The 13949-nt window shown below is 35.9% G+C and overlaps 3 protein-coding genes across 6 annotated transcripts in view; 1 reads left to right on the top strand and 2 right to left on the bottom strand.

Moving 5' to 3' along the window:
• The window catches only part of sema4e (semaphorin 4e), a 34223-nt gene extending 26505 nt beyond the window's left edge, over positions 1–7718 (bottom strand). Inside the window, 3 exon segments of one of the 2 annotated variants that reach the window (NM_001083865.2) lie at positions 4209–4441; positions 4699–4906; positions 7579–7718. The gene's annotated coding sequence lies outside the window, so the exon portion shown is untranslated. 2 annotated transcript variants of the gene reach the window in all.
• cactin overlaps positions 1–13949 on the top strand; it is a 465667-nt gene that overhangs the window by 50685 nt on the left and 401033 nt on the right. The gene's annotated exons all lie outside the window — the stretch shown is intronic.
• stap2a (signal transducing adaptor family member 2a) overlaps positions 1–13949 on the bottom strand; it is a 67672-nt gene that overhangs the window by 12767 nt on the left and 40956 nt on the right. The window contains exons 11-12 of one of the 3 annotated variants that reach the window (XR_015477559.1): positions 11974–12411; positions 10635–11820 (exon numbers count right to left, since the gene is read on the bottom strand). The exons of 1 other annotated variant lie outside the window; for it this stretch is intronic. Coding sequence is in view for 1 of the 2 variants with exons in the window: in NM_198808.1 (NP_942103.1) it covers positions 8552–8607 (56 nt within the window). In the remaining variant the exon portion in view is untranslated. Of the gene's footprint in view, positions 1–7369; positions 8608–10634; positions 11821–11973; positions 12412–13949 lie in introns of those variants that run through there. One more of the 3 variants, NM_198808.1, reaches the window with a different exon arrangement.

Here is a 13949-nt window from a genome sequence, read left to right as displayed (position 1 = left end):
AACAGACGGGTTTAACAAAAGCATATTTAATCACCAAAAAATCTCAGAGCTCACAACAGATGATGTCATGACGAGTCGAACGTTTCAAGCATGCCATTTTGATAACGCTGAAAAGGCTTAAAGTTTATTCTGCATATTAAATTAGGACTAAAATAATTGGGTAATTATTTTGCACACTTTAAAATGGGGTATATGCACACAAAATTTTAATTTCAGCCAGCCAGATTTAGTGCTTCCACTGAACTGTCTTTCCATTATAAAATTGCCATGTTGAAGGTCTAATTTCCTTAAAAATAAGTGATCTTCACTGCCTGATAGATATATAATGTAAAGTAGGTCTTAGACTGGACAAGATGCACTGCATTAAATTCCATTGTTCCTCTTCATCTCTCTTAAATATGACAGTTTGTTTTCCCCCAGTATTTTCAATGGAGTTTCTGTTCTCGCCTGAAAATACTGATAGCAGTTTCACAATCTTTCATCTTGTTTTATGCTTGAACAACTAAATGCATGCTGAAGTCAATTTAGCTGAATGTATTGTAATTACATTACATCATCAATACTATATTAAATCCTTAAGAAATTGAAAATAGTCGCATTAAGCTTTCACCGGATGTTTAACATTGGCTGAAAAACACTAGCTGTGCACATATTGCGCAAGTTGTCAAACACCATAAAATTTATGAATCAATATATCATTTCTTTGAACATTGATGATGATACCATGCACTCCCACAAATAAAGGTACATGAGCTGTCACTGGGGTGGGACCTTTTCAAAAGGTATACATTAGTACCTAAAGGGTCCATAATGGTACCTCAAAAGTATATATTAGTACCTACAAATTTGAAGAGGAACACTTTTGTGCTACTAATATGTACCTGTGAGTTATTAATGTGGACCTTTTACAACAAATTTGTACATTTCGAAAAGGTACCACCCAGTGACAGCTTACGTACTTTTATTTCTGAGAGTGTGGTATAAAGTTAAAGGTTTGTTTTTTTTTAACCAAAATAAAGATGACAAACACAATGTCATGAAAAACTCAAATTTTAACTCATCCCAAGCAGAAATACTTTTTAACAATAGAAACATTCTAAAAAGTAAGACAAAATTACTAAAGTTAAAATGTTGAAAGATAAAAATAAAAACTCTTCTTCTTTGGCCTTAGTCCCGTATGGTTGCGGGGTCGGCTCTTTGGAACAAGTCCTCCATTTAGACTTGTCCATATGATTTACACATTCCGGCCAGCCTGTCGTCTGGGCCTGTCACCCTCACACACTACAGACAATTTAGCCTATCCAATTCACCTGTAGCATGTCTTTGGACTGCAGTGGAAACCGGAGCACCCGGAGGAAACCCACGCAAACGCAGGGAGAACATTTAAAAATAAAAACTATTTTAAGATATAGCAAATACTTTAATCCTAACCCCTTTTGAAAATGAATATTTGTATTAATGTTAGAGTGAATATAGCTTATTTATTTTGGTTCATTTGAACAGAACCGTATTATTAAACAGTTATACGCATCAAGAGTTTGATCACCTAACATCTTTAGGTATAAAAAATAATAAGTTATTGCAAATAAAATGTTATTGCGAAAGATTTCTTATATTTTTGTGTGTCTCTTGATTTTTTCTGTTTATTAACATTTTATTTTAATTTTTGAATTGTGATCTAACTTGTTTGTTTTAGTTTTGTCTTCAGTTTTGGTACTGAAATCTAATGTACAGTTGAAGTCAGAATTATTAGCCCCTCTGAATTATTAGGCCTCCTGTTTATTGTTTCCCAATTTCTGTTTAACGGAGAGCAGATTTTTTTCAACACAATTGTAAACATAAGATTAATCCAGGTGAGGATCTTAGGAACATGGATCTTAGGAAGTCATAATGCAACGTGCTGACCGCTGGACCACAACGACGCTGCTAATCATGTGTGGCCGGAATGATACTTAATCCTGATTATCACCCTGCAGGCTACATTTTGCTCATGGGGCTGTGAGACAATAAATAAGAAGAGCGGAGCTGCGGCAAAATAATGGATAAAAAGAGTGAGGCTATGGTCAAATAAATAAATAAATGAAAAAAAAAACTGTGACGGCTGCTTTCTCCGTTCGTCATGCTGGAGAGGTACAGTCTGAACAAATGGAACGCAGAGTTGGTGTCATTGACATAAGCTCTCATCTGATTGGCTGAAAGGTATGAGTTGCTCTGACTCTGCCAGGACAGTCTCAAAAATACACACACGTATCCAGGGGGAGTCGTATGTGAAAGAGGATTTGCACATTCTCATTTTGGATGAACTCACAAGTTTTAAACATTCAAAACTTTTTGTACACTCTTATATATTTGCAAATGGTGTTTGCATTTGTGAAACGTATTTTATGAAAATGTATTTTTATTTTGTGCATGTGAAATTTTTTTGTGAATATAAATAAATTATTTACGCACGTGAATTTGATTTTATGCATGTGAATTTGGCTACGCATGTGTACATCGTGTCTTTTGCGTGAATTTATTTTGAGACTTATCTTATTCCATATTTAAAGGCTTAACTAGGGTAATTAGGTTAGCTAGGCAGGTTAGCATAATTAGGCAAGTTATTGTATAACAATGGTTTGTTCTGTAGACTATGGAAAACAATATATACATACATACATACATACATACATACATACATACATACATACATACATACATACATACATACATACATACATACATACATACATACATACATACATACATACATACATACATACATACATACATACATACATACATACATACATACATATATATATATATATATATTAGAGGTGTGAACCTATACTGGTCTCACGATTCGGTTTGGTTCGGTTACGATTATCATGCCTTCGATTCGGTTCAATTCGATATCTCGGTGCATCAACGATGCTTTCCATATACAGTATTATATTTTAGGGGGGAGGCTTAACATGCTGTCTGTATAAACACACAGACACTCAGCACCACACTGTCTCTCATTCAAACACATACACAAACATAGACAGCAACACACACACACACACAAACACACACACACACACACTTAAGCCCTCGCAACAGGGAAAAAAAGAAGCACATTTCCGACGGTCCCTTACTGCGAGCTCCTCTCAGCGCGAGCTCTCCCGACTAAACACATTTTGCGAGGGCTTAAACAGAGCAGTGCTCGTAATGTCGAGCGAAAAAAAAGAAAGACAGCTGTGAAACATAACCAGCTTTGTATTTTTGTAGGAAACACACTTTAGATCTTTATAGGGTAAGAGTTTTTTGAGTTAATGCCGTCTATAACTGAATGTGTGTCAGGAATATCGAAAACAAAACCAACTGAACCGCGCTCATTTCTGGCGCCCTCCTGGATATACTATGCCACAGGCCAGCCCTGAGGTGGTTGAGTGTTGTAAATACTCGTGCTCACCTCCCTCGCGACAGAGCGGGTAGGAGATAAATGACGTCAGTACATAATAACCGGTTATGATTATTAAATTATTACTGAACCGATAACGAATTGTCCGTGTCTGCATCGCGGTGCACCGAAAAAACTATTAATTTTCACACCCCTAATATATATATATATATATATATATATATATATATATATATATATATATATATATATATATAGCTTAAAGAGGCTATAATATATATAGCTTATAGGGGCTAATCATTTTGACCCTAAAATAGTTTTGAAAAAAATTAGAAACTGCTTTTATTCTAGCCAAAATAAAACAAATAAGACTTTCTCCAGAAGAAAAAATGTTATCAGACCCACTGTGAAAATTTCCTTGCTCTGTTAAATATCATTTGGGAAATACTAAAAAAGAAGAAAAAAAAACAAAACAAAGGGGGGCTAATAATTGCTGACTTTAATTGTATATGCACAAATATATTATTGTAAATTATCCTAGGGGGTGTACTCATTTATGCTAAACAATGTATATAAATTAAACTACAATAAAAAAAGAACATTGTGCATTAGTTTGGTTAAAAATTGCAAAGAAAAAATCAGTTTGTGGTGTAAATGTCCAAAAACTGAGATGCACACAAAAAAAGTGCAGCAGAATACAATCAGAGGCCATCTATGCAAATCAAATGCATTACAATAGCGCTCTCAATTTCTCTGATAACACGTTTTACGATGCTGCAATAGTCAAAACCGGACCAGCAGCAACTTCCCATGCGCCTACCTTTCCAAGTTAGTCTCTCAGTTCTCCTGTGACACATCAGTGGTTCCTCTTCACACACACACTATTCCAGCTCTCCAATGCACAAATCAAAGTGCTCTAAGTGTCAGAGACAGCAGAAAGTGTGTTGGGAGTCGTGGCTCTGCAGTGAATGGAGCTCATGGTGTCTGCTGCTTTGTGTGAGAGAGCGCTAAACTGCCTAAATCCTGCAGCGTGGAGCAAAAGACATTCTTCAGCTGGAGAGAAAAGAGAAAAAAAAAACATGCTTTTAGAAACTCCTCAATCTCAGACAAGCCACTACAAGTGTGAGCAAGTGTGTGTGTGAAAGAGGAGGAGTGTAGGAGAGTATCATGTTCTCGAAGCTCTGATCTTAGATAAAACCAGCTTATCTATTGTAGTAAACAAAAGAAAATCACGTTTTGGTTTTCTTACTACCTAAAAACACACTTTGTGTTCACACTTTAAAAAAAGTAGAATGCGAGTGTGTTCCTACCTTTGTGTCTTTGCAATGTCTGCTTCCATCCGATCTGTTTTTGTTCATTTTGACATATTTAAGACAATCCGAATGTACAAACACACACATGCAAGCAAGCAGGGAACCTGCTTATCATGACAATCTGGATTAACTTGTTTTGTTTTAGACTTTCACAATCGATTTTCCTGATAATCAATCATGATAGCATAGACCACTGAAAAATGACCTGAAGAATAGTTCACCCCAAAATTAATTCCACTATCATTCCGCACGAAAGAAGATACTTTGAAGAATGCTAGAAACCTGTAACCATCAACTTAATAGTATTTGTTTTGAAGTCAATGACTACAGGTTTTTAGCTCTCTTGAAAATATTTTCGTTTGTGTTCAACAAAACTAAAAAAAACTCAACTGGTTTGAGTAAGCTAAATAATGACAGAATTTAAATTTTGGGGGTGATATTAGATGCACAAAAGGAAGACATGATTACCAAGTTATTTCAATTATTATTACTTACGAATCAACAATAAAGGTGAATTACTTTTGAATTTTGCACATTAAATTAATTATAAAGTTTCAATGTTGTTTCAATGTCCTCTCAGCAGTATATAAGGTAAATATACCGTTACTGCAGTAAACTGGAGTAAAACTGTAGGACAACAGCAGTATAGACGTAGAACCACAGTAACATTAAGAACAATTGCAAAATTGCAATACAATGAAGTATGAACACAGTTCAAATACAGTACAATGAAGTTCAACAGTAGTATAAGTTGCAGTAAACTGGAGTAAAGACAAGTAAACTTCTTCTTTACTGCACTTGTGGTGCTGTATATGACAATGGTGTGGTAAGAACCGTCTGTCCTTTGTTGATCTTCCTTTGTTGATCTTCCAAGAATATTTAGTAGTTTTTTTAGGGAATGTTTTTTGGATTCAAGTAATTTTCTAAATAGGATTGTAAGAGTTTATTTGCTAAAACAAACTAAAAATAACCGCAGTAAACTGAACAGTACAACAGCAGTATCCTATATACAAGGATAACAGTGGTATATTCAATGCGACTGCAAAAACTGCAGAATAATGGGGTATTACATAGTTTAACTACAATGCAAAAAGTTGAACAGCAGTAAAATTGAAGTAACATTAAATAAACTGAAAGGGGCAATATAGTGATGTTATATATGTTGCACTTGAGTATATAGGCTACGTACTAAAAGTGCACGTTAGCTTTATTATGTATTGGAGTATTGTAGATGTAAAAAAAGTGCAATGCAATATATTGTGGTAGTACTTCAGCAATACAACTGAAGTACTGAAACCTCATTTGGAAACCATTGTCCACCGACCAGGAAAAGTAGTTATATTACAGTTGTATTACAATAGCGGTATAGCAGTTGTACTGTAATAGTACTTCCGTTGTATTGCAGTATCAGTACTGCATTATAGTAGTTACTTCAGTAGGCCTACCATTGGTGTACTGCATTACAGAAGTAGCATCACTTTGGTGCTATTGCAGTAGTTGTACTGCAGTAGTAATTCAGTTGCAGTAGATATACTGGTTGTATTGTAGTACTTTTAATATACTTAGATAATGCCTTTTTTCGTGTCCAAAAATTCACTTTTCAGAAGTAAACTAAAACTGCAGCATTCCTTTAAAAACTGCAGTAGTCTTACTCTTTTCCAAGCATTAACTGTAAACATTGTTTAAATACTTTTTTCCACTGCTGAAGCAATAACTAACATTATTATTAATATTATTATTATTATTATATGTTAGCTAGGTACTGGCATGTTTACCCTGCTGAAAAATCCAGCTTAAACCAGCCTAGGCTGGTTGGCTGGTTTTAGCTGGTCAACCAGGCTGGTTTTAGAGGGGTTTTGGCTATTTCCAGGCTGGTTTCCAGCCATTTCCAGCCTGGTCTTAGCTGGTCAGGCTGGGAGATGACCAGCTAAAACCAGCTTGACCAGCCTAGCAGGTCAAGCTGGTTTTAGCTGGATTTAGCTGGTCATTTTCCAGCCTGACCAGCTAAGACCAGGCTGGAAATGGCTGGAAACCAGCCTGGAAATGGCCAAAACCCCTCTAAAAGCAGCCTGGTTGACCAGCTAAAACCAGCCAACCAGCCTAGGCTGGTTTAAGCTGGATTTTTTAGCAGGGTAATGATAAATAAAATAACGTTACAGACTTTGTTGCAACATTTAAACCGTGTTTTACGAAAGTCATGTTTTAAAATCAATGAAACGCCACAAGTTAGTCATCAGTAAGTTTTTTTTTCTCTAAATAAACTATTATATTACAAAATAACAATTAAATACCTGGACATAAATTGAATATTAATCGGAGCTTAAAGTATTAATATTTAGGCTAACGTTACTTGCAAATTATTAGTTAAGCGTACGTAAACAGTAAACTCTTTCAGGTTGTCTTCCTCGGAGCGGTTCTTTTGCGAATATTGTTTATTCTTGTTTTAACAATAATATACGTTGTTTTACCTATACGTTGTTTTAACTATACTATACCGTTTTTTATTAAGAGGTTTATGATTACTGAAGTCCACCAAGTCTTATTTCACCAAATGAATATGCGTTACCGCTTTCATTCACAAGATGGCGGCAACGTGCCGTTAAAACTGCCATTGGTACGAAAACAAAAGCCAAACATTTACCAGTCAAACTAAAACTTGAACAGCGGATGAATTCTACAAAACCTTCCCTTTAATTCCCATAAATATCACAGTTATAAATAACCAAACATGAATTGAACACATGAAAACATATCTACAAAGTCACAGTAGCACCATGCATGTTCATAAAACCGATAATGACAGTTGGTCAGTCAGGAACACAAACATTCTTCACAACCTATCAAACCAAAGCGCTCGCAAATACGAGAAACACTCACCTAGACAAAGCTGGATTCAATTCAGTGTTCAAAATACCGCTTTTTGTGAGCAAAATCTGCTCCTAAAGCTCCTGCAAATGTCCAAAAGCATCATTCAAATTTCAAAACATGACAGACATACTGAGGCAAAGGGAAGTAGTAGGGTCAAAAATTAACTTTTGCCACACCTCTCAGGATTTATGACCACAGGTAGAAAACATGGCCATAGAACTGCATTTTTAAATATATATTAAAAGCAAATAAATAAATAAATAGGAATTATTCAGATAATACAATCATTTTCTGTTCGAGATCTTTGAATACATCACTTCCATTAGTGAGGATCTGTCTTAACAGCCTATTGTGTTTGTAATAAAATTAGTTTTTGTTTGCATTACAGTACAATAGACACCAAGGTCATGTGTTTATGAATGAAATTATTTAATTTAGGCCTCTGTACCTTCAAGGCAATGCAAGTCACTTGGAATAGGAACCGTTTAGTAATGTGGTGCCTGGCGAGTGTTAATTTTGGACCCTGCCCTGAACAACACCAGATTCACATTCATGTGAGAACACGGATCACTTCTTCTGTTTACCGAGAGCTAGTGCTTGACTAAACCATTAAGAAGTCCTTCATTTTAAGACCAGTTATTGATGTGCTTCTTTCTTAAATGTGTGTAAATTTCTTCTCGACCTGAGTATGAAGGTCTGATTGATACAACAGACTGATATATTGAGAATATTGGCTCAGATTTGTATTTTCCCTTTTAATTTTCCCTAATCTTCAAGGAACACGTCATTCTGTGACGGCAGGACAAGCTGGTGGATCTCTCGTGTTTTCGATTAAGTCAAATAAAGTGGCATTGTTTAAGTCACACTGAGGGAAGATGTCGATTACAAGGAGTCCTTGTCCGGGAAACAGGACATCAGTCTTTATTGGAAGGCACTGGAAGAACGAGACGGAGAAGGGCGAGTTGGAAACAGGAGGGAAAAATCACTCTTGACTGGTCCGTCTCTTCTCCAGCTTCTGTTTCAGCTCGTCTGTGAGGCCTGATGGGAAGATAATTTTCAAGTCGTATATTTAATATTCTGTCATATTGTTACCCTGTTAAAATTTATTTCAATTATTAGAGACACCAGTGAACGTAAGAGGAAAAATGTGCTACTTTTTAAAAAGATGATGTCTGTAATAATTAAAATAAATGAATACAATAAATGTTCTAATTCAAGCTGGTTGTCCTGTTTAATACATTTGTGGACACACTTTTTTCACAAATCTTCAAGTTCAATAGAGCTGCATTTATATATAATAAAGCAGTGTTTCTCAACCATGTTCCTGGAGGACCACCGACACTGCATGTTCTGGATGTCTTCTTTATTGGTCACACTCATTACAGGTTTTTCAGTCTCTGCTAATGAGGTAATTATCTGAATCAGGTGTGTTTGATTAAATAGATAAAAATGTGCAGAGCTGGTGAGAATACATGGTTGAGAAACACTGTCAAATTACACTCACCGGCCACTTTATTAGGTACACCTCATTAACGCAAATTACTAATCAGCCAATCACATGGCAGCAATTCAGGCATCTAGACATGGTCAAGATGATCTGCTGCAGTTTAAATCGAGAATCAGAATGGGGAAGAAAGGGGATTTAAGTGACTTTAAATGCGCCATGGTTGGTGCTGGTCTGAGTATTTCAGAAACTTCTTATCTACTGGGATTTTCACGCACAATCATCTCTAGGGTTTACAGAGAATGGTCAGAAAAAGAGAAAATGACCAGTGAGAGGCTGTTCTGTGGGTGCAAATGCCTTGTTGATGCCAAAGGTCAGAGGAGAATGGCCAGATTGGTTCCAGCTGATAGAAAGACAACAGTAACTCAAATAACCACTCGATACAACCGAGGTATGCAGAAGAGCATCTCTGAACACACAACACATTTGATCTTGGGGCGGATGGGCTAAAACAGCAGAAGACCACACCGGGTGCCACTTCTGTCAGCTAAGAACAGGAAACTGAGGGTACAATTCGCATAGGCTCACCAAAATTGGACAATAGAAGATTGGAAAAACGTTGCCTGGTCTGATGTGTCTCAATTTCTGCAGTGACATTCAGATGTTAGGATCAGAATTTGGCCTCAACAACATGAAAGCATGAATACATCCTGCCTTGCATCAACAGTTCAGGCTGGTGGTGGTGGTGTAATTGTGTGGGGGATATTTTCTTGGCAACACATTGGGTCCATTAGTACCATTTGAGCATTGTGTCAATGCCACAGCCTACCTGAGTATTGTTGCTGACCATGGCCATCCCTTTATGAGCACAGTTTACCCATTTTCTGATGGCTTCTTCCAGCAGGATAATGCGCCATGTCATAAAGAGCGAATCTCAGACTGGTTTCTTGAACATAACAGTAAGTTCACTAAACTCAAATAGCCTCCACAGTCACCAGAACTCAATCCAATAGAGCACCTTTGGGATGTGGTGGAAGGAGAGATTCGCATCATGGATGTGCAGCCGACAAATATGAATGAGGAATATTTCCAGTACCTTGTTGAATCTACACCATGAAGAATTAAGGCAGTTCTGATGGCATAAGCGGGTCAAACCCGGTACTAGTAAGGTGCACCTAATAAAGTGGCCGGTGAGTGAATATATAATTTGTAAAAATTATTTTTAACAATTGCCAATTTTGATCAATCTAATGTATTTGTATATATATTTTTTGCATTACTAGGCTCATCCTAGGTCAGAAGATAACTCTGTAAATACAATTTAAATAATATTAATACATATAGATTTACATAACATGCCACAAAAATCATGCACTGATACAATTCACTAAACAAGAAATTCATGAAAGCATAATACACTAAATAATGAGAAAAAATATCACATATATGCACAAAACATACAGAATTTAATGTATTCTTGCTGATTGAAGCACTGATTTAAGAATTTATTTGACAAAATCGAAACAAAGTATAAGGTAAAAGTTAAATAATTGTGGTAATTTAGGTAATTGTGATGTTTTAAATCAATCAGACGTTTCTTTTCAGAATTATAAAATGTAAAGTTGGAAAGTTGCTATTAGGAAAAGAAAATCTAAATTGATATATAGAGTCATAATTATTATCTTAATTATAATTCATTTGGATCAAACTCCAAGTTAATATACTAGTGTTTTTCCACAAAACTGAAATGAAAAAATAGTATGAATTTTAGGGGTTTAATACATAACTACCTTCTTTTATTTTTTAATTGTGTGCCAGAAACGGGTAAACGTTAGTGGTGTACTAGTAATGTCTTCTATGAAAGGATAGTTAACTCAAAAACAAAAACAAATTCTGCCATCACTTATCCAGTTTTTTTTTTTCTGTTTTAAAAATATTTTGAAGAATGTTGGAAACCTGTAACCATTGACATTCATAGTAGGAAAAACAAATACTCTGGAAGTCAATGGTTACAGGTTCCCAACATTCTTCAAAATATCTTCATTTGTGTTTAACAGAAAAATAAAACTCAAACTGAATTGGTACAAGTCTAGGGTGAGTAAATGATGGCAGAATTGTTGTTTTTGGTTAAAATATTCCTTTAGTAATACACGACTATACAGAAGTACACTGCTGTGTTACTGATTGAAGTCATTAGTAGTCTACTTCTAATAATGTCTATGAAGGGATAGTTCACCCAAAAATAAAACGCTTTGCCATCATTTATTCATCCACGACTTGTTCTAAAACAGTTTTTTGTTCTGTTGAACACAAAAGAAGTATTTTGAAGAATGTTGGAAACCTGTAACCATTGACATTCATAGTAGGAAAAACAAATACTCTGGAAGTCAATGGTTACAGGTTCCCAACATTCTTTAAAATGTCTTCTTTTTTGTTTAAAAGTAAAATAAAACGCAAACTGAATTGGAACAATTGGGTGAGTAAATGATGACAGAATTGTCGTTTTTGATAAAAAAATATCTCACACTACTGTTGAAGTCATTAGTAGTCTACTTCTAACAATGTCTATAAAGGGATAGTTCAACCAAAAATAAAAATTCTTCCACTATTTATTCATCCATTACTTGTTTTATTTGTTCTGTTGAACACAAAACGAAGAGATTTTGAAGAATTTTGGAAACCTGTGACCACTGACATTCATTGTGAAAACAAACAAACAAACATTATGGAAGTCAATGGTTACAGACCTCCAACTGTTGTTGACTTAGATCAGTGGTCACCAAACTTGTTCCTGGAGGGCCGGTGTCCTGCAGATTTTAGCTCCAACCCTAATCAAACACACCTGAACAAGCTAATCAAGGTCTTGCTAGGTATACTTGAAACATCCAGGCAGGTGTGTTGAGGCAAGATGGAGCTAAACCCTGCAGGGACACCGGCCCTCCAGGACCAGAATTGGTGACCCCTGACTTAGTATTTGTTTAGTTTTTTTCTAGGAATGTCAGTGTTTACAGGTTTCCAACATTCTTCTAACTATCTTATTTTGTTTTTGACAAAAAAAAAGCCAAATTGAATTGGAACAAGTCTAAGGTGACTTCAATTCAATCTTTTATTACAGACTCAAAGTCCGATATATATTCCATAACATAAGAAACAGAACAATTTACAAAATACAGCAATACCAGCGTCTCAACAGCTCTGCTTGATAGCGTACACTGACCTCTATGTGTGATAAACCCACAATAATCTCCTTGTTGGAAGCATTAATTCGGGAGATAAATTTAGACATAGGATTCCGTAGCAGTGCTTTAAAAGTGATCACTCCCGCACTTACAAATATTTCCCTTGCACTGCCATCTAGAGCAGGGGTCACCAATCCTGGTCCTAGAGGGCCGGTGTCCCTGCAGGGTTAAGCTCCAACTTGCTTCAACACACCAGCCTGGATGTTTCAAGTATACCCAGCAAGACCTTGATTAGCTTGTTCAGGTGTGTTTGATTAGGGTTGGAGCTAAGATCTGCAAGACACCGGCCCTCCAGGAACAAGTTTGGTGACCACTGATCTAGAGCTTCTTTTTTTTTTTTTTTTTTTTTTAATGTTTTATTTATACATTGTGAAACATTACAAAAATTTACAAAGACATAATCATGTAACAATATGCAAATATACTGAAGAGTATTTTGAGCAAATAGTAATAATAAAAATAAATAAACAATAACAAATAAAAATATGATAATAAAAATAAATAGATAAATAAAATAAAAAACAACAACACTAGTGCAATCTTATATACATAAAAAACAAGTCTACAATGTGTTGACCAGAAGTAGTTTCCCATAAAAGCTGGGCATTAGGGGGTGGGGACTCAATCAGAAGGAGCAGGGTCAAGCTGAAGAGTTTGGACATATTTGCGAAGGGGTTTCCATAAATTAATAAAAATAGTGCTAGTTCGGTGAAGAGAGTACCTAATTTTTTCTAATTTCATAAAATAAAGAACATTTCTTATCCAACAAGAGTGAGAAGGAGGGTGTGGGCTCTTCCAGTTCAGAAGAATTAATCGCCTAGCCAGAAGAGTTAAGAAAGCTACAAAGTCTACAAAATGAGAGGGTAAAGTGTGGTCGGGCGGAAGAACCCCAAATAAACCAATAATTGGACATGGTGGGATATCAACAGTGGTAATAGCTGATAGCGAGAGAAATATTTGTCTCCAAAAGGAAAGCAGGGAAGGACAGGACCAAAACATATGAAATAAAGTAGCTGTACCAGAATGACACCTGTCGCATTCAGGGTCTATAGACGGATTGATGCGAGCTAGCCTGCTTTTGGACCAATGAGCTCTATGCACTACCTTGCATTGTATAAGCCTGTGACGTGCACAGATTGAGGAGGAGTTAACCCTGTTCAAGACCGCCTTCCATGTCTCCTCTGTAATCTCAATTCCCATGTCTTGAGACCAGGTGGTCCGTAAGTTATCAGAAGAAAATTGAAGATTAACAATTATATTAAATAATTTAGAAATTGAACCTTTAGCACAGGGATCTATGCCCAGTATTGTGTCTAGATCTGAAGTTGGCGGTGCATTTGGAAAGTTAACAAATTTTTTGCGCACAAAATCTCGTGTTTGTAAGTATCTGAAAAAATTGGATTTAGGGACATTAAATTGAGAGGCCAACTGACCAAAAGAGGCAAAAACACCGTCAATGTAAAGATCACCAAAAGAAGCCAATCCAAGATCTCTCCATGAAGCATAAGCACTGTCCAAGATAGAAGGGTAAAACAGAGGATTGGAGTGTATTGGGGATAATAAAGAGATATTATGAAAACCAAAATGGCGCAAAAATTGGGTCCAAATTTTGAGACTGTTTTTTACAATTATATTATTTGAATATTTAATTGGGGTCATTGTATATGGGAGGCATAAAAGAGCAGCCAAAGAGGACG

Source organism: Danio rerio, chromosome 2, assembly GCF_052040795.2.
Source record: "Danio rerio strain M-AB ecotype USA chromosome 2, GRCz13ab, whole genome shotgun sequence".
Taxonomy (NCBI): domain Eukaryota; kingdom Metazoa; phylum Chordata; class Actinopteri; order Cypriniformes; family Danionidae; genus Danio; species Danio rerio.
Note: the sequence above shows the minus strand (reverse complement) of the source record. Positions and strands in the feature narration are given on the sequence as shown.